The sequence below is a fragment of the Cryptomeria japonica genome, chromosome 5 (assembly GCF_030272615.1).
Source record: "Cryptomeria japonica chromosome 5, Sugi_1.0, whole genome shotgun sequence".
NCBI lineage: Eukaryota > Viridiplantae > Streptophyta > Pinopsida > Cupressales > Cupressaceae > Cryptomeria > Cryptomeria japonica.
This window is the reverse complement of record NC_081409.1, coordinates 68,285,886-68,307,586: the sequence shown is the minus strand read 5'-3', so window position 1 is coordinate 68,307,586 and position 21,701 is coordinate 68,285,886. Positions and strand designations below refer to the sequence as shown.

The 21,701-nt window shown below is 37.8% G+C and overlaps 1 protein-coding gene across 3 annotated transcripts in view; it reads left to right on the top strand.

The window, feature by feature from the left end:
• The window catches only part of LOC131032799 (probable magnesium transporter NIPA4), a 72,107-nt gene extending 56,767 nt beyond the window's left edge, over positions 1-15,340 (top strand). For all 3 annotated transcript variants that reach the window (XM_057963853.2, XM_057963852.2, XM_057963851.2), the window contains 3 exons: positions 5,871-5,963; positions 14,479-14,602; positions 14,718-15,340. In XM_057963853.2, the coding sequence (XP_057819836.2) occupies positions 5,871-5,963; positions 14,479-14,602; positions 14,718-14,830 (330 nt within the window). In that variant the 3' untranslated portion in view covers positions 14,831-15,340. The remainder of the gene's footprint in view (positions 1-5,870; positions 5,964-14,478; positions 14,603-14,717) is intronic.
• Positions 15,341-21,701: the final 6,361 nt, after the last annotated feature.

The following is a 21,701-nucleotide window of genomic DNA, read 5'->3' as shown; positions in this document are numbered from 1 at the left end:
TTATTGAAAATTTATTGTTAAAAAAAAAATCAAAATTTAATATTTCGGGGGGGTCTCATGACCACCCCCCTCATACTCGCCATAGCCTGCATTTATTGCAGGGCGTACCATATTCTGTAGGGGTTGTCATTTTCGGGGGCCCCGCCTCCCCACAGCTCGCCGCACTGTTCCTCCCGTTGGCTCCAGCTCGTACTCTGGCCGTTCGTGCTCCAAGAACCTGACATGTACTTTCCCAGCCAACGATCTTTTTCGACATCCTCCACTCCGAGCTCCCTTCCTGCCATTGCTCCTTCTCCAGCAGGTCTGCTCCTGGCCGTTTACTGTTGCAGGGCCCGCCAAACATACTCCTTCCACCGGCACTGTCGCTGCCTTTGTCCGCCCACTGCAGGTGCACCACTTTCGGGCTCCGCCACTGCTTCCCAGAGCTCCAACCTAGTGCCACGCGACATGATCAAATTCGACCACATGGCGCGTACCTGCCACGGTGGACAGACATGTAGCTGCCTACATAGGGCCATGTGCCCTTATCTTCCTTAACCAACGCAACACCCAGTTGGTGCCTACACAGCTTGCCACGTGTCCAGCCACGCAAGCATCCAGTCACTGTCCGTACATCCACATGATCTGCCACGTCATCTTTTTCGGCCAATCAAATTGTGACACGTCAGCAGTACGGACGTGTAGTCAGTAGGGGAGTGAAGTTTTCTACGATGGTCATACGGTCGTCAAATTTAACCTCTCAATTTAAAAAAAAAATTTAGCAGGCCCCTCTCATTGAGCTTTTTGATTTTGCAGTTCAACTTCAAATGGCCATCTCTTGCTCATTTTTGCTCCTTTTTTAATGCAATTGTTTTTGAAATGGGCTAATTTTTTCGTGTACTTTCACGTGGTGGTGTTATTTTCTGATTTGGGTGGATAGGTTTTTCAGAAAAATCAGTTTTTGGTGATTGTACCCGTCCAATCCTCGTTTTTGCTATTTCCAGGACTCGGTTTGGGCTCATATGAACTCCTTTTCAGGTGCCATTTTTTTTTAAAGTGCACGATTTTTTCGTCTACTTTCATAATCTACTGTCAGTTTGTAGAGATTTTGAGTGGAAATTGTACTTTCAACATATGGTCTTTTTTGGCCAATTTGGCACTTGTATTGCATAGATCTATCTTTTTGGTCTTTTGCATTGTAGTTCTAAGCCTATTGGGGCAGTTGTAAAACAAAATCAGAAGTCCACCTTGCCATTGTTTGCAAGTGGCCTATTGTACACGCACTACATATAAAGTGCCAAAATCATCATTTTGGGGGGGTACTTTGATTGAGTGAATTTGGGGGGGGGGGTTGTCTCTTGTGCTCTTATGCTCTTGTTCTCTTGTGTTCTTTCATTTTTCTGCTATGGGTTCTCCTAAGTTTCCTCTCTTAACTCCACATAATTATGCTACTTGGAAAATTGATGCATGGAGTAAACTAATGGAAAAAGGGTTAACTCATTACATTGATGGAACTATTGTTGCTCATGTTGATCCTATGGCTGATCCCAATGGTCACTTGGATTGGCTCATTAAGAACATCATGGCAATTGGTACCTTAAGAAAGTATGTATCAAAGGATCTCATCTTTCATATTGAAAAATGTACCTTAATTAAGGATGCTTGGCAAAAGTTTTAAGACTTGTATGGTCAAGTTGATGAGATTAGTGGATATCAAATTGATAGTGATCTCACCATGTTAGATCCCAAGAACTTTGATACAATACAAGATTATGTCACTAAGGCAAAAGAGTTGAGGGCACAACTCAAGGATTGTGGCATTGATAAGAAGGATACTCAATTGATCTTCAATTTGATGGCAAGCTTCCACAAGAATATGCAGCATTTGTTTCTAGTTTCCAAACCCATAGGATGACAATGGGTTCAAGATACACAATGCCTATATTTGATGCTTTCACCGACATGTTGATGATGGAACAAACTAAGTTGATAAGCATGGGCATTCTTAAGACTTCTAAGTCTCAAGCATATGTGGCAACTCAAGGGAACAAAGGAAATCAAGGAAATGACAACTCAAACAAGAAGAAAGGCAAATCAAAGCCTAAGGACAAAGCACCACCTTCTCCACAACAAGGGGATTCATCCTCTTCCAAGAAGGACAATTCACCAAAAGAGGAGAGACCTACTTGTGCCTATTGTAAAAAGGTTGGTCATGAGAAGCATCGTTGCCATTCTAAGAAGATTGATGAGCTCCTACATATCCTCAAAAAGAACAACATTGACTTGCCTAATGCCTACAAGAAGGAGGATTCATCACCTTCCACTTCCTCATAATCAAAGGGGAAAGGGCAAGCATTCATGGCCTCAACAAGTGGGAAGACTCACTCTTTTTGGAAAAGAAAAGGACAAGCTCTTTGTGCTACTACAAGTCATGATTTGGGGAGATGGCTTCTAGATTCGGGGACTTCTCATCATATGGCATCTTCGCAATCTATGTTTTCTACATTTGAGCCTTGCACCATGCTGTAGATTTTGATGGGCAATCATACATACATGGATGCGAATGGGAAAGGAACTATTGCCATTGGGGATATCTATTTCAATGATGTGTTGTGTGTACCCCATTTGACAAACAATCTTCTTTCCATCTATCAAATCACACATGGGGCAACAAAGAAAATTGTGGAGTTCACACCTGAGTCAGTTTTCATTAGACTTGGAGAGTAGAGCTATCATTGCGACTGGGGTGATGGATCATGCATCTCGGTTATATTCCTTTTCAGATTTTGTTCCTATCAATGAGGATGATTTTACATATGATTCTTCACATGATGATGATTCAGATTTTGAGGAGAACTTTGGGTACTTGAACTTGGGGATTCTCACATGTGATTCCGTTCTTGAGCCTTGCATTTCATCTCCTCCACTTGATATCACATCACCTATTGCACCTAATGATGTAGCTAGTGCGACAGTTTTGCCTTCTTGTGATTCAGTCCAATAGGATATATCTTGTCTTCCAGCTTCAGTTTCTTGGGATGACTACTTGACAGACATTGTAACTTTGTTTGTGGAATCCTACATTGCAAATTTGGGAGACATCATTGATGATATTCATCTCCTCTTTGATGAAGATGATCCTTCTTCGATTGTTGCAAGGGAACACTTTGATCCTCTTGTTCATTCTCTACATGATCGTTCTTTCGAGGTTGACATGATTGTGGATTCTTATGTACAACAGTTGGAGGAGGTCTCTTTATCCTTAGAGGAGACATGTGAGTCTTTGGGACTTGTTCTACATTCATCTCCACTAAATCTTGGAGTGCTTTTTTCAGCAGTGTGGAGCAGTTCACCACCTTTGGAGGGGGTAAACTTTCAGCATGCTCATTGGGACACTTGAGCAGTTTTCAGAGACTTCATTCATCATGAGTTTTTTTCCTACATCTTCCCTTCATGATTGGGGAGACTTCATGGATACACCTTTGGTTTTGTTTCTTCCTAAGGGGAGGAACATTGTTCGACATTCGTGGAGCAATTTCTTCATTTAGCTTCGAGCTTCTACCATTGGTGCAGATTCTACATTGAGGGGGGGCTGCCTAGTCTTTCTTCTTCTTCTCTCATATGGGGGGGGGGACTTATTCCTCACATGGGGTTTTGTTCCTCACATGCTTCTTTGAGAGATTTTTTATAGTTTTCATCTCTCTTTTTGGGGGATGGTTTTTTCCCATTGGGTTTTTCTCTCTTTTCCCACTTTATGGGAGATTGCATTTGCATTTGCATTTGTACATGGGTACCTAACATGGCCTTGTAGTTAGGACCCATCTTGCATTGCTTAGTTGCATTGTAGACTTAAGTGCATTCCCCTAAGTTGCACTTAAGGGGGGGTGTTGGTGTAATTATTTATTCATGTTGGATATAATTACACTTTACTTAAGTTTACTTAGGTGCATGCATAACATTGTAGTTTGCATATGGGACACTTAGGGAGATGTGCATACATTGGGAGTGTGTATGTAGGAGAATTTCCACTTTTTATGGTGTGATCTTGTTGTTACTTTATCATATCCATTTATTGTGGAGTGATAATTCCACCTTCGGTGGGTGATCCACCTCATGTGGAATATTTTTCTATTTCTCCTACCTACCCCTACCTACCCTTGCATCTCATTGAGCCACATGTCATCATTGTGTTCTCTCTTGTCTCTCAGCCTTGCCTTTATGAGCAAGCTCATCTACATTGTATGTAACAATTCTTGAGGATCCAGTTGATCTCTTTTGGCATTATTGATAGGAATATAGTTTATTCTTGTCATATTTTATCTCTCTTGTCATTGTGCTATCTTGTGGTCTCCTTGATCTTGGTTGCTTCAAGCATAATCTCACAGCTTTCATAAAATACTAAGAATGTTGTGTTACAAAGGGATCACTAAGTAGGATTATGTTGAATGCCGTTCGTAGGATTCATTATTGCAAGTCATTAATGTGAAATAGTCCATTGGAATGTGTTAGAATGCTAGAAGAAAGAACTTGCATGATTAGAGGACTCTGTAGCCCTAAATGGCACTGATCTAAGTAAATTGTTCCCTCTTAGACCCCAAAACTTGTTTAAAATGACAAATCATAAGTCAATTATAAGTTATTTGTAAGTTATTCTTCTTTCTGAAAGTATATGAGGTTAATGGAAGTCCTAATGCTTTAATTTGTGAATCCTTACTTGTATGCATGGAAATTCATCTGCTAGGTATCACTTTAACTTCATAAAGAAAACCTTTTGAGTGGTACCATTTAGGGAAACCCAAAATGAATTCTCTGTTGATTGGCCAATCTCCCAAAGTCCTTAAGCATAAGAATTGGCTAATCTTTAGAGGATTTTGAGGAATCAGTTGGAGTAACTAACAGGTGCATTAGTAAGAGTTGTATTTTATCATGAGGACTATGAGCAACTTGAAAGTAATATGGCAAAATTATTAATTTGTTGCAATTTATTTCCTTTGGAAATGATGTGTGTCATTTTTCCAGGAAGATTTCTCTTATGTGGAGCTTTGAGAGATTAACTCTTTCAGGATGGACTTTGCAAACTGCATATGCCTAGAATTGAGTTTGCAAGTAGGTGCTGCGTTAGAGATGCTAGCTGTCATTGCCTTACCAAGGAGAGAATTTCTAGAAGATGTCACATCTACATGATTAAAACAATGCATATCATTTTGTTTAATGATTGCACGTTTTAAGAGCATATTTGAAAAATGACTTTCTTAACTAATTTGTATCCCTAAGAAAAAAATATTCCTATTGAGGATAATTTTTGTGAAAACTCCGTCAGTTTATGTTTTTCTATGTCTGCCATGAATTCAAGATCTTCATTTTTTTCTTCAGAGTCCCTCTGCACCAGAGGAAGGATCTGAACACATCTGTTTTTTTCATTTGACACTAATATTATATTCTTTTAACATTTTTTATTCAAACAAACAAAAGTGTATCCCTGCTGAAAGCTTTTAAGCTCAAGGAATGCTGTAAAGTATAAAATATTTGGCATCAGTGATGCTGTGATGTTCCTGAAAGATAATGGATCTGGCATAAATAATCTACTCAGAAAGCACTGTTGTCTAAATTAATTTATAATAATATAGGATGTGATGATGACAATTATCTTGCCTCATGCCTGTAGAACCATATCGCTATTTTGATATTTGATACATAGTATAGTACTATTTTGTTTGAGTGCTCTTTCTTTAAGAAAAAGCAGGCTAGAAAATGTTATTAGGTTGATCAAAATGAACCAAATAAAGATGGAGTAGTTGTTATATCAATGAATTGCTGTATTTCATGTGTATTTGTTTGCAAGGTAAATATATAATGTCTAAAAATCTTTGACATACTTCTATGCACTGCAGGCTCTCGACACTTTTAACACGGCAGTTGTTTCTCCCATTTACTATGTGATGTTCACATCATTTACCATACTTGCGAGCATCATCATGTTCAAGGTAAGACCTATAGTAATTAATTGGAGATGCGTTGTGCAGTGCATGGTTAACAGTGAACACTATTTGTGATGCACTAGAGAGAGTCTTTTGTTGACCAATTTGGTGCTACAATAAGGAATTAAAAATAAGATATTGGTTTTTGTCTGGCAATGGAGATTAATTTATTCAAGTTCACAGCTTCCAAATTTTCTGCAAGGTTTATTTTAAAAAATCTTGTAGTTGCTTCTGATTCTAAGCTATGGCATGTTTCATGTAGCATGTATTCGAAAGATTTCAAACTTGTTTAAATCCCATACAACAATAGTAAGGATGAATTAATCTTAACTTTACTCTACTTATTGTGTACAAGGGAAACGGAATACTATTGCTAACGTGCTTTGGGTTGGTGTGATATTTTCCGCTACTTCCTACTGTGCTGTATGTGGATGTAATGACTGGTCTTCAGAATGACTATCATCTGAACTTTAAAGTAAATGCTTTACTTGTGATAGATCTAGTACATTAAAAAAATGTAAGCAGATTCCGAGGCAGTGGAGAGGATAGGTCATGGACTATCTAATTGTTATCTGAACTGTATTCACCATATATTGAGGCCATAGTAGAACTCTTGGTATCTGGGTTCCTGATATTATCATATTTTATTCTTTGCCATGCAGAAAAAGGTGTATTTGTTGCTCTCTCTCTCTCTCTCTCTCGCTCTCTCGCTCTCTCTCGTATATAAAATATTGTATATTTGTTTGTATGGATGTATCTTCATCATATTATATCAGGGATACTTGAAAATACTGTATCTGTACTTGTACTCACAGTTATCACGTTCTAAGAATTCAACACTTCAAGAAGGTAAAAAATATTTGGAAATTTGGAAAATTTCTATAGGAATTGAAAATTCTGGACTTAAATCAGACAATCCAGCTGGTCCAAAAAATCCAGATTTGGTCAGCTTTAGTTAAAAGAATTTGAATTTTGTACCTAGGTTCGTATCAGTACCTGTATTCATGTCTAGATAACTTGGCATTTAAAAAGAGTATTTACTATCCTTATTCTTGAAATTATTGTTCCTTTGAAGTAAGATTTTCTGTGTTGTATTTATGACATGGCATCATCCTACATACAGTTGCTTATTTACCTTATCTAGACAACGGCTAGGCCACAATGTCTTCTTATCATGAATTTTCCCTCAAACAACAATTTTCATCAACTCTTTGTTTCACTAGTTGGCAATGCATTCTCCCCATAAATTTTGAATTATGAACCTTGCGATCTAGTTTGTTGTTCTCTGTTGTCCATTAACTAATGGATAGTTCCTATCAATTTTTGAACAATATCTTTAACAAACTCAGATTTTGTCCACAAGGGTTCATTTCTACTCTCCACTATGGACCCTCAACTTCTTCCAAAATTTTGGTCAAGATGCTGGTTTCTCTGTCAATGTGGGGTTTACATATCAGTTGAATGAATAAACACCCTTATGCCAATCAAGCAGCTAAAGAATTTGCACCGCCAATCTATAGGCAATTATGCTGATTACTTGTATGTGTAAGCGCTCTGGCCCATTAACCTATAGGCGACTGTTGTCATTTTATGACATCGTTGGTCCATCAGTGAGAACCGATCAGAGATATGTTCCATGGACCAACGCTGCCCTAGTTGATCAAGGACAAAACCAATGGAGGCATGAAGTGTTAAGTGTTGTCTTGTTGGAAACCCGAGTTTCCCAACTCTTCCAAACCCCGGAAACCCAAGTTTCTTGCAAACACCGAAAAACCAAGTTTGCCAAGTCTTCCAACCTCGGAAACCCAAGTTTCCCAAGTCTTCCAAACCCCGGAAACCCAAGTTTCCATTTTGCGGCACTTCCAGTGGCGTGATCAACACTCAAAGATCTTAATGCTCCACCAACTCTTGCGACTTGTACACTTTCATTCATGGAGCTACAGGGGCACATTTAATGTTTTTGTAGGATTGCCATCAAGTGGAGTTCAGGGCCATACTTCTTTATGGTTACTTGATGGCCTTCATGTCGGGCCGACATGCTATGACTTTGGAATGTCAGGCAATCCACCTTCTAGAAGTACTTTTCTTCTTGGGATTGCCTTGTCAAGGTATGGCCGGGTTGCTTGCATGTACACCATGGCAGGTTTGTGCACTTCCTTGCCTTCCCTGACTGACATTCATCTGTGCACACCATTGATCTCCTTGACCATTGATCTCTCCTCTGCACTCAGTTTGTTATATAAAGGCTGTTAAGCCTCATTGTAAAGGGTTCTCTCCCTGTTGGCTTGAGTTATTCTTATGCTCTTTCACTTCTATTGAAGACTTGTATATTTCTTGCATTTCTGCAACTGTAAGTTTGGCCATTGGCCTTATAATGAATTGAAATTATCATTCTTGCCTTCCTTCAACTTATGCATGTTGTGTATGTTTTCTTACCTTCATTGTAAGTGCATGTTTTGTGGCTTTCTCTTACGTATATGCTGTGTTAACTTGTTTCTGAGTGTGACTTGTGGGAAACCTTCTCCCCTTTGACATTTAGCAAATTCTAACCTTCATACATGCGTTTGGGGTCATTCATGCAACTGAAGTTTGTGCATCTCCTAGGTATTTCAATTGATTCTTTGTGTCACTTCTAGGTGGGGAGGGAAACATCTCTTATCTTGGTGCATCACCTCCTTTCATTTTAGCATTTCCTTCTTCCCTTTTCCTCTGCAAGTTGTTAGGATAGGTTTAGAAGTAGAATTTGGAGTGTTGAGTTGGTTCAACACCTACACTTGGATTGAGAAGGAAGCCAATCTTCTCCGAAGATTCAACCCCCTTGCGCAAGGTCCCACACTTCGGGGTTGTTTCCATGTTTCATAAGGTTGTTGAGTTGATACCTTAGCAAGGGTGCAAATTTTTGTGACAACAACGACTACCCTTATCACTTGTAAAGTTCTAACTCTAAGCATCAATGGGCATCAAAACTTGCTATTTATTTTCATGAATCTATTTGTTTATTTTTTTCTGTTATCAACTATATACAATTTTTTGATCCAAGATATCGATACTGTTGATTTCATACAAAACTCTACTAAACTCTACAATGATTCATCTCTAGGAACAAAACCTTGAAACTTCAATTTAAATGTGCATTTGGTATGCTGTTCGATAATTCTTTGGTTCTTCTCTCTCCAAAACAATTTATCATCATCTTCCCTTGTTGGATTTTTGAAGTGGATCATGAAGTCGGTTTCCCATTTGACAAATAACTGTTTTGTTTGTAAGATGTAAACCTTGAATGGATTAAGTAAAAGTGTTGGTCACCAAAACTTGAATTCAAAATTAAAAAAAAATTCAGGGAATGTCCGCACAAATCTAAAATGTACATTGGTCAGTGTTCCAAAACGTCTCAATATGGTATGGGATGATGCCTTAAAATTTCAATAACTCAAGGATAAAGATTGAATTAACAAGCCATTCAATAAAATGCACTGAGTACATCCTACTCTCTCTTGTATAAGGAAATCCTATATGCTCACTGTTTGTTCAAACAGGATAACCTCAACCTTTCCAATGTTAGGTCTTGACTATGCTTAGGATAACTTAGGGCTGATGTGATTTGCTAGTAATGTCAAGGGGACTTATGTATTTGACATGTTGGTCCGCATTTGGTATGGCCATCTAATTGATGCTTCACTTCTCAAACTGGATAAAATAAAGAGCAAAGGGATAGGGTTTAGAGAACCTAGGGACAATGATAGTAATGACTAGTGTTGTGGGCCAATAGAATTCACGTAAAACTAGCTCCTGCTTAGCCAGAGATAAACTCACAACTCCACATAAATAATGCAATCTCCATAGGGGAATAAATGATTTTCAGACCATGAACATTCATTTGGATAACCAGTTCTGGCATAATCAAAACAAATGTCCATGATTGAACTAAGAGGACTACTAGGCTCAGATTAACCATGCATAGAGTTTTACAGTCAACAAACCTCCACTGGTATGAGCTAAAAATTAGATCAAATACCTCACACTTCATCATGAAGATCACTAAACTTTAATTAACTTGGTGAAAAGAAACCATGCAAACAGTTGAAGGCAAATGGCAAAACACCATGCTTCAATGCTTTATTCACTTGCTTCAACTGCCATTGCAACAATTTTTGCTCAACAATTCTCACTCCTAATTCTACTTCTAATATTTACTGCCTACCTCTAGCTTTCTAACTTATTTCTAACCTTGCTAACCCCTTACAATGAGAGAGGCACTAGCCCTTTATAGATTTGACATTTTGAATCAATGGCCAAGATTCAATCCATCCAATGGCTCAAATTTTCTCTCTAGAAACCCTAACAGCTTTCAGTTAATGATCTCAACAACTTCCAACCACTTTCAACTACTTTCCAGCTGCTTTCAACTAATCTTACTAGAAGACAAATGTTCACAGGGCTTGAGACATAAAGAGACAAGCTTGGTAGTTGGAAGAACAACTAACTTTTGGCCCCCTCTTAAATTGCATTAAATTGGGCCCAAAAGTAGTTGTTTTACAATAAAATAATCCCATTTTTACAATAAATCTTTTTCAGCTCAGACCTAGCTATTCTTTTTCTGTTTCTGCATGTCTCTTACCACTGTCTACCAGGGTCTTGGAAATGGCATCACTTTGGTCTTCTATATTATGGTAGTGGTCTCTTATCCTTGTACTTTGTTTAGGCTCGTTCATTGACATCCTCAGGATGTTGACCTTGAATTCATTTCCTGGCTTTATCTTGGGAATCCTCCGGCTTGATCCTATCCTCAATTGGTGCTCCAAATTGTAATACTTGTAGAGCCTCCCTTTGTCCTAAGCATCTCCCACATGGCCTCCGTTGGTGGTCACCTTGCCCTAGATCCTTGTGGTGTTTGATCTGCAAAAACAAGTCACCATTAAGCATCTTAGCATTTCAACCCCTTCCTCACTTTGATCACAAACTCCTATCACAAATCATAACGGGCTAATTAGGACCTTCAAGAATCTAAGGAAACTTTTACCTTGGAAAGCTAGGCATGTGGAATAATTAGTTTTGTAGCGTCCGCACAAAATTCGGTGTCAGGAGAACATTTGGGAATAGAGGCTTAATCAAAACATTAATGTAAATACCAAATTTGAGGCCTCTTGGTCAGAATTTCGGCCTTAGGAAGGCACTTGGGACTAAGGCCAAATCTAAATCTTAATGCTGATACCGAACTTGGGTGCTTTTCAAGCTCTTTATTGAAACTCAGTGTAAAAATCGATCTTTGGAAGGATTCTAGGAATAAGCATTGTTCCAACTTAAGGCTCATAACACTGAATTTTTTGGCTGCAACTTTGTTTGCTTATGAAAAGTCTTTGACGCCCTGAATCTTACCACTTTGTGACTGCAAAATCTGACTAGCGAAGCAAACTTGGGAATGTGACTACCAAATTTTGAAAGTTTGGTCTAAACTTCTGTAGAAGGAAGAAGTTTAGGATCAAGCTTATTCCAAAATTCTGTTCAGGTTCCGAACTTTCAGTGCTTGGGTCAGAACTTCGGGGTTAAGTTCAGGGTTGGGAAGCTCTTTAGGAATAAGAGCTAATCTGCTTTGGCCTTCAAACACCAAACTTAGTAAGGGTGAAAGTTTGGGGTAAACTTCGGACCTTGGAACACTTTTTGGACTAACACTTAATTCTACTTTCTCTGCTAATACCAAACTTTGGGCTACAATCCAAGTTCCAAGGAACTCATCCCTTGTTAGCAACTCATTTTCCTTGGCATCTAGCCCTCTAAGCACATCACCCTATGTTTTTCATCATTTCTTTTTGCATGCAACCTTGCTGTCAATGCTTATGATTGCAAAATCTGATCTCAGAAGCGAACTGGGGATAAAGTTTGGTAGGAGGAAGGAGTTTAGGAATAGCAGCTGTTCCAAATCCTAGTGCAAACACCGAAATTTGCAAGGTGGAAAAGGAAGTTTGGTGAAAAACTTGGAGTTTGGAAGTCTTTTGGGATGAGGGCTTAATCCCATTTTGAATGCAAAAGCCGAACTTTGAAGGATGCTAGTCAGAAGTTCGGTGAAAGGATGGATTTTGGATTAAGGCCTCATTCCAAATTTTAAGGCAAACACGGAATTTCAAGGGAAAACTTCAAAAATTAGTTCCAAGTCCAATTTTGGCCAATGCCCTAAGCCATCATAACTTTGCTAATCTGTCATTTTTGGGGGGTCAGGTTTGTCCATTCAAGGCCCTTCTCCCTTCTTTTCTTCATTTACTCAGTTTCTCTCATGCTCAAACTTCACCCTATACCCCATACACTCCTAAGCTCTCTCATGCTAGCAAAGCAAAAAAAGGGGAGGGTGTCCCTGTCTGAGACGGGGAGTGTGTGCACAGCACAACAGAGTTAACCAGCCAAAAGGTTACCATCTTTATAGTACAGGGTAAAGATCTCTACCTAGTCTACTCCTTCCTTCTATGGATATCTTTTGGTGACAAAACAAGCTTTGTACTTGTCCAAAGAACTATCTGATTTACGCTTGAATTTAGAAATCCATTTAGAACCAATGGATTTCTTCCCAATGGGCAATGCTAACAATACCTAGGTCTTATTTCCATTGGCCTTTTCAAATGTTCTAGGCTCAAATACCTGCAAAACAACAAAAGCCAGAACAAAGTTTACCTGTTCACCACTTTGCACAAGTTATTTCCCTGATCACATAGAAATTTCTTCCATAGCCTTTGACAATTCGTTTTCTGAACAAACTTTTGGCTAAATACCATTTGGGTTTCTTTTCCTGGCCTACCTAATCTTGTTGTGAAGACTGAGAATCACTTTCTTCTCCACTAGATCCTTGACCTTGTTGTAACGATTGAAAATACTTAATTCTTTTCTCCACAAGACCTGTTCAAGAATTTGATCCCTTTAATGTTTCTTGTAACTTGTTCTAGAATTAGCTGCAGTTACCCATACAATACTATTTGTAGGTTGATCACTAACTGAAAAGAATGTCATTATATCAGCAATATCTCAATGGACGACAATTTTGTTCTTAGAGATATCTAGTAGTTTGTATGTCTTAGATTGCTCACTGTAACCAATCAAGCACTGTATACCTCCTTATTTTGCTTCTTGCATTTAAATTATTTTCCTTTTCTTTTGGAATATGCACAAAAACAATATGACTGAAAATTTGGAAATCAATCAATGAAGGTTTTTTGCTTGACCGTGATTCCTGAAGACTGACATTCTGCAAGGCTTTGCAATGACTTCTACTAAGGATGTATACTGTTATATTTATAACTTCTGCCAATACCAATATGATACTTTCCAGCTGTGTACTGTGCACGTGGGCATCTCTGTGATTGCCCTATTCCTCCTTTCCACACGGATAGAAGTCTATCCACCATGTTAATCTTGCTAAGTATGGATAGTTACTAATAACATAGCTGTCCATACCTTTCATGTCGAAGTGCAGTGGCATTCTCTATTGCTGCAAGTGTGTGTTTTCGGATCAACCTGTTTATAGTACTTTATACAATCCCTTTTCACCAATATCAACAACAATCACTTTGTTATCATGAAGAATAATGACCATACATTTGTTTCCTTGAAAGTGTACATAAAGATAAGGGTTCTTACTTATCTCACTAATAGACAAAACATTCTTATTCATGTTAGGAACATTCTTCAAAAGTATAACTTATGGTATTGTTCAATATTACTTGAACATCCCCACATCCTTTAATATAGTGAGTCCAATCATTGCCCAAAGAAATAGATTCACTTACTATTAAGTCAAATGAAATTTAGATATCAATCTTGTGACACATATAGTGTTGAGATGCGCTGGACCCAAAATAGTTGGTTGTAGACTTAGCTATTTGAGAGTGTGATTGCATAAAGTAAAATCTCCAATTGCCCCTCATTCATCTTCAACAACATTTTCATACCTTGACTTCTTTTGATTGCCTATCAGGGCATTCTATCTCTTTGGACAGTCTTTCTTTAAATGTCTAGGCTCTTTATTATAGAATTATTTTCATTTTGACCTCTTATTATTGCCTTTGGAAGATTTGTTTGATGAACAACTATCATTGTTTTGTTTGCCTTTACCTTTAAATTCTGCATTGAATGCACTCTCTTAGAGAATGAAGTTCATTCTTCTGTCTATTTTTGCATCCGCTGCTTCTTCAAGAGAAGTGTTGATAACCCAAAATTAAAATCTTGGCTTTCCAGTTTCCACAATCAAATGTAGGCACTTAACAATGAATCAAAGGATGGCAACATGCCATGCAACACCAAGGCAACCATCTCTTGATCATGTACTTGCTTCTCAATAGTAGCCAATTGATCACTCAGATCCTTTGATCACAACAGATATTTTATGATGATAATTACTGGCCTATGGCGTGTCTTATTAAACTTGAAATAAGTATTAGGTTTGGTTTGTTAAAGAACATCTAGAGCAGTGTTATGAACTTATGATAATTAATTGGCCATCACATAATTGGTGAATAAGACAATTGCTTGTTTGTTGCAGGACTGGGACAGGCAAAATCCATCTCAAATTATCACTGAAATGTGTGGATTTGTCACAATACTCTCAGGGACATTTTTGCTGCATAAAACCAAAGATCTTGGGGATAGCTTATCATCTGGAGCAAGTATTACTTTTTACTCTGTGATTATATTGTTACTGTCTTGAAGGATATTGGTATTTGTCATACTTTTCTTTTTATTTATATGGTTCTCTTACATATTTTTAATGCTGTGACTAAGGTGTTTATGCAAGTTTGTCACCGTCTTTTCCTTCACGCGTTTCGAAGCATCCTCAAGAAAATGGGTGCACAAATGAGGAGATTCCACTTCGACGTCAAGATTCTTTTGCTTGATGCAATTACTTGATACTCACAATGAAATGGTATTTTCCACAAGATACTTTTGACACAGCATCCTACTATGTAACCATAGAGTATTCTAAGATTCTTTCTTCTCAGCTGCTGATGTTGATTTCAACAATTTTCTCATTAATGAAAAGAGTGGCAGATTATGATGTTTCCTCAGAGAATATCGAAGTAGGCACAGATGCACGGTTCAATTGTATATGAAATTCAATCTGCCAGTATATTATCATTGTGAATTTCAGCTTTTATAATATGCCATAATGGTTGATCAGTTCACATCTGAAAGCAGGAGCAGTTATCCAGATCCAAATCTTGTTCACTTGTCTAACTTTATATACTCTTTTACCACAAACTTGTGAAGTTACATTCTTCATTCTAGTCAATGGTTGGATTTTTTGGTTCACTCATCAAGGATTGGAGGTAATCCTATTAATCCTATATGAGAAAACAGTGCTACTTGGTGATGCTTCTCCTAATATTTCTCATTGTTTCAATTCACATTTTCAGGAACATTATGTGTAGATGGATGATAGTAGCTTTAATAATACTAACCGATGGCAATGGCTGATGTTAATTCCAAATTTACGATAAAATAAGAGGATGCTTCATTCACATGAACATAGAGTTAACACTTTTTTTTCTAAGAAACAACCAATACATCCCAAATTCGAATCAATGCTGATAGTGCATGTACGTTGTTTATTCAGAAGAGACTATCTAGCCGAGTTCATACTCTAGGAAAGTCCTGTGCTGTGCATCTATTTTGACACAGTTTGTTCTACCTTTTTTACTTAAGATTGAAGTTTGAGACTGATGTAGACATTGAGATGGATCCAATCATGATGTGCTTGCCACAGTTGCACGATAGCATACGATCATAGCACCACTAAGTATTGGGTTAGTAAATTATCAGTTATGGTAAAGAAATTGGTGTTATAGTCAAGGGCTAATTGAGCAATCATCATCCATTTAACCTATAAAAAATACACAAATACAATATTAATTTGAGAACACTTTAACATTCCAATTGAAAAGTATCACCCTTTTTAATTAATTTTTCGGAAAATTGAATAATATGACCTTTTATTCTTAATTTGTAGTGCAACTCTTCATTATTTCTGCCCTTTGAAAGGGACACAACCTTTCACAATCAGATCTGCATTTCTGATTCCCCCAAATTATCCCCCCTCAAATGAGGTTCTCTTCTGCCTTTTATATCTCATGCTTGAGAGAGTCACAACTTTTCATTCTATGTCTTTTGACCATTCATTAACTCATTTAAAATTTTAATTATATTTGATTGTATTCTTTTATATTTTAATTTTATTATTATTATCTATTATTAAATTCTATTTCAAAGTGGGGAAATTACATTACACCTATCTTGACTTATCCTCAAAATCTTACTTGAAAGCAAAATTCACAAACTCCCGTAAAACTTGCCTCAATTTTTTGTAATGTCCCCTACTAGGAGGCTACCAATTTCCCAATAATCAACACCCATTACTTAATATTATCATGCCTTAAATTAATTTATTAAACTAGATGGCTATATTTATTCATAGTACGATTGATAGTGGCTATATTCAAGCCCTAATTCTTACTTCCTTTCTAATCCTCAACCTTGGATGGGGATTTACTTCTCTAGGGCACAATGACACCACCTTCATAATTGGGCCCAAGTTTCAAGAGCATCTATCCAAACTACCCCTGGGGCTCACCTAATTTGGGATGGATTTACTCTGCCTCTCCCTAACAACAGCACACCTCTCCTTATGGGGGGGGCGGGGGAACAATAGAAATGATTAAGTAATTGGGCTATGAATATGCTAGTATCTTCTCTATTATGAATATATGCATATATCGATATCATTAGCATAATATAAACATCAAGCATATTGTAATCAATATTCCTAGTGCATGTAAGTAATTGATTGTATTAAATACTTGGGAAGCAATATATTTATTCATAGTATAATTGATAGTGGCTATATTCAAGCCCTATTCTTACTTCCTTTTTAATCCTCTACCCTGGATGGGGATTTACTTGTCTAGGGTGCAATGAGACCACCTCCATAATTGCGCCCAGGTTTTAGGAACATCTGTCCAAACCACCCTTGGGGATCACCTAATTTGGGATGGATTTACTCTGCCTCTTCCTAACAACACCACGCCTCTCCTTAGGGGGGGCAAGGGGTAGGGAGAGGGAGCAATAGAAATGATTAAGTAATTGGGCTATGAATATGCTAGTATCTTCTGTATTATGAATATATGAATATATCGATAACATTAGCATAATATAAACATCAAGCATATTGTAATCAATATTCCTAGTGCATGTAAGTAATTGATTGTATTAAATACTTGGGAAGCAATATATATAATTAAATAAACAGATTGATGTTATAAGATATTAGCTTCATACCAATCTGTTATCTCAGAACTGTAATGCCTGATCTTCTCCTCGATGAGTATTGACCCTTTTATATCCTTTTTGATCTGATTCTCTGATCCAATTCATAAGTAAGACACAGCAAACCAATTCGTTGTAATAGCAATGATTGCCAATAATTTTATATTATCTGCCTGTAAAATAATATGAACTGCAGCAAGTATGATTTGCCAGTAAAATAATAATAATCTCTGTTCCTTTGATGATGATCTTACTATGACCGAACTGAGTCTCCAAACGATATCTCATATCAATCTGATCTGATCATTCCATGATCCCCTTGGAATGATCTTTCAATCTCCTTTAATACCTTCTCAGATATCTGGAAAGAGGCGAATTTATGGAGGGATGTGTTCTTTCATTTGCTAACAGCTAACCTTGTTTCTTTAATTGAAATTGCACCACCCCTAAATGAGCAGCCACGTAATTATGATGTCTCCTTAATATTGATTTTAATATTCGTTTGACTTATTTAACAACTCCTTGAATCACACCCCTTGGTTAATATAATAACTGCCCTTAAGACTTTATTAACTAACTCCAATAAATCTTAATTGCTGTTTCCTCTAACACTTTCTAACACTTTGATATTTAACGTTGTTCAAGTTTATGAACCACTGTTTGTTCTTTAAATGATAATCTCTGATGAAATATTCTTTGATTGTATTGATTAATTATAATCGCTGTGCTAACCGTATATTGGATATCTAATCGATTCATCTCTTTGGCAGCGGTAATTGATATCTGTTTGGTGGACTGGATACTAAATTTTATCATTAATCTTTTAGAGATGTGGGAGATGTATCATGGCGGGGGCATGACAATTTTGCAGTTGTACTCCTCTTACAGAAGTCTAGAAAATTCTGATTGGATATTTTTCTCTTCGGTTCAGCTTACACTAGAGAGAAGTATAAGAAGTGGGAAAAATGAAATGATTCACCTTAAGGAAACTTTTCATGATGGAAAGTGGAGGCAGTTGTCTTCTAAATGACAAGATTATGTATCTTTGGTTTAGTTCAAAGTGAATTAATTGTTTTATAAATGATAATGCATTTCATGTTTTTCTGATTTGTCTTTCTGCCATTACAAGAAGAAAACCTTTCATGATTGAAAGGAGATGCATTTGTCTTCTAAATGTTACAAGATTATGTGTCCTTGGTTTAGTTCAAAGTATCATAGATGTTTCATAAATGATGATGCATTTTATGTTCACTGATATAAGATGTGTTAAGAGCAAAGTTCCCAGACTCGGACTCGGCTCTGACTCGGCAAGGCTGACTCGACTCGTGACTCGGCTCGGACTCGGCAATGACTCGGCAAAATAAGAAAACCCTTGAAATTTAGAGATTTTTAACGATTTAAAACTTGTTTCATACACCCATTATTGAATTAAGCTTAAAGACACTATAACATCATCAAATAGAAGCTAATTTGATCACATACATAAACATACATCCATCACATGCGTAGAAATGTAAATTGTAGCTGAAGGAATTAGAAAACATAGATATATAGAGTTATAAATGTTGTCCAATGTATATAAAATCCATGACTTCAAATGTTCCCAAACATATATGTAACTGTAAAGTGTAAACAAAAACAAGTCTATGGCTCAGGCTCAGGCTCAGCCTCGTCTATCTGCCTCCTAGAAAGGCGTCTAGGGTAGGTCCTGGATGACTGAGTAGCCATAGTCTCTGCCTGTGATGTGCCAGTCTGAGTAGCCATAGGTGTTGGGGACGAGGGGATGTGTTTCCAGGACGGGGGGACCAAGGGCCTAAGTTTGGGGATGGCAAGGGGACAGCGATGGGGGGGTGGCGGGGTGGTGGTGCTGATATAGTTATACTTATACATATAGTACTTGAAAAACTAGTTTTGAAAAGATGTATGACAGTATTACAATATAAGAATTACATTTTCAAATGAGACTATAGGAAATTTGAAATACTAAATCTAAATACCAATTACCAAGATTTCTAAGTTGTGTTGTTATATGGAGCCTAATCAGAGTCAGAGGTTAGATTTTCCTTACTTCTATCGACGCGGTTTCCCCCTATATTTTTCAACGGGGGTTTGGGGGCAGCGCCCCCAACATGGGGTCAAGGGGCATCGCCCCTTGCGGGGTCAAGGGGCAGCGCCCCTTGCGCGTTCCTTGTCGCAATACAGGGCGGGGTTGAGGGGCAGCACCCCGCGAGGCCAAAAATACTTTTATTATTTTCTAAAGGTGTCGGGTGTTATAAGAAAGGGAAATGGCAAAAAAAAGTCATTAAAAAATGTTATGTTTTTTTTTTTTTTTTACTACACTTTATTAAGTGACTCCAGTCGGGTCACAACCCTCGGACTTGGCGAGTCAGGGAATGACTCGCCTGACTCGGTGAGTCAGGCGAGTCACGCCCTCTGACCCGTCCGAGCCCGGGTCAGGGTCACCGTGACCCGGCAGGGGTCACCCGGCCCGCTGACTCGCGTGACTCGCCGCGAGTCACGGAACTCTGGTTAAGAGAGACAATGGCATTTAAAACCTTCAAATAAGCTCATGATGCCTCTGTTATGACTATAATAGATTGTGACAAGATTGTCTTTAGCAAGCTCCAATGGTGACTAGATTGCAAGATACTTGTGCCCACTTAATCTTTGAATCTTCTAATGTATATTTCTTAATAGCTTCCCATTGAGAAATGAATGAAAAAAAGCACCCCATTGTGGGTATCTAATAGTATACTACCATTATATGACCTTGAGAAAATGTGGTTCTCAGGTGGTGTCTCCGCCATCAAAACACAAATAATCTTAAAGGTGATCTTAATAAAATGATTTATCAAGTTTATCCTCCCATGATCTCAATGGTGATATTTCAATTATTTCTTGAAGATTACCCGACCATGTGTTTCTTGATCTTAACAAAATAGTCTTTAAAATGGTGCCTTGTCCATTTGAACACAAAATTGGCTCAAAGATGAACACAGTGTACTTTCAACAGTGTTTGTGTAGCAAAGATTAGTGGATGTTGTTAGTTTTTAAATCAGACTGATAGCAATGAACATAAAATAATGCAATGAACACATAGAACATAGAACTACCCTGGGAAAACCTTCCTCTTGGAGGTGAAAAACCCAGCAATCAAAATCTCAGTTGTATTAGATTAAAAAAATATGTATCTTACAAGTTTTGCTTCAACACTTGAAGCAATATATCAGCATAGTATAATTCCAAAACTAGGGCAAGAACAACAGTAAACAAATCTGCACTTAGGGCAACTTATTTGCACGATCCTTGCTGCAGGTGATTCACCAATCAGATGTAGGCCATTCACTTGATAAGGAGACACTTTGCTTGGTCTGAGAATGATTCGCTGGCGTTAGATCAATTCACTTGTTGAAGGTATATATTCGTTGTGTAATGCCCCGCCAGGAACCCCAAAGGAAAACCCACAAGAAGGGTGAAACAATTTTTTTTTTTAAAGTATAAACATCATTAGTGCATTTACACAACATGCATGATAACACAAGCAGAAGACCTACACCAAAATTCCTTAAGGGTTACCAACGAAGAATTAACTTCAAGAATAACTTCTACAAAACCATAAATTCCACATATGCATCATAACTCAATGATCACAAGAAGCCAAAAGCACATAAAGATTCATCATAGAAAGGTTGGAAGGATACAACATAATTTCCACTTCAATAAGCATTTGCTAACATCATCCAGGAACTGATAAAAAACATCCAAACATAGGATTACATTGCTCTTTCAATACATAGCTTCTCTATAAATATATAAGGATAGATCTCATCCAGTTACAAGGTTACATAAGATCAATATTACAATGATACAACGACCACATAGGTCTACAAATACCAATAATCTTCAAAACAAGAGATGAGGTATGAGTCACAAACCATAGGAGCACTTGTGAAGCCAATCCTCGCATGAAGGCACAAATCCGAACATCCGATGGGAAGTGGCACTACCACCCGACCATGTAATTCCCAAATGGAATCACCCCACTGTGCTAGGAGATAGCTGAGGACCCTCAAACAAGCATAAGCATGCCATGGTCGACAAAACAATATGACTTCATGACAGCACAATAAGACTCCACAAGAATCCCAGTGACTCAACTTCACAAAAGTGAACTGACATCACAAAACACAAGTGAACCAAATGAGAGAGTGTCATCGCATAGCTTAAGATGGTTACCCTGGTACAACCTCCATAGGTCCCGGCTCACTGTCCTGGTAACCTCTCTCGAGCGTCTGGCTCCAACTAAGTCTTATGCGGACCCTACCAGCCTTTCGTGTAGACAAGGTGGTTGGTTTGCCATTCCAAGACTTCTCAGAACATTATGAGCCATATACTAGCACTCACCTATGCACGAGGTACATTTATCTTTATTAATGTTATGATACT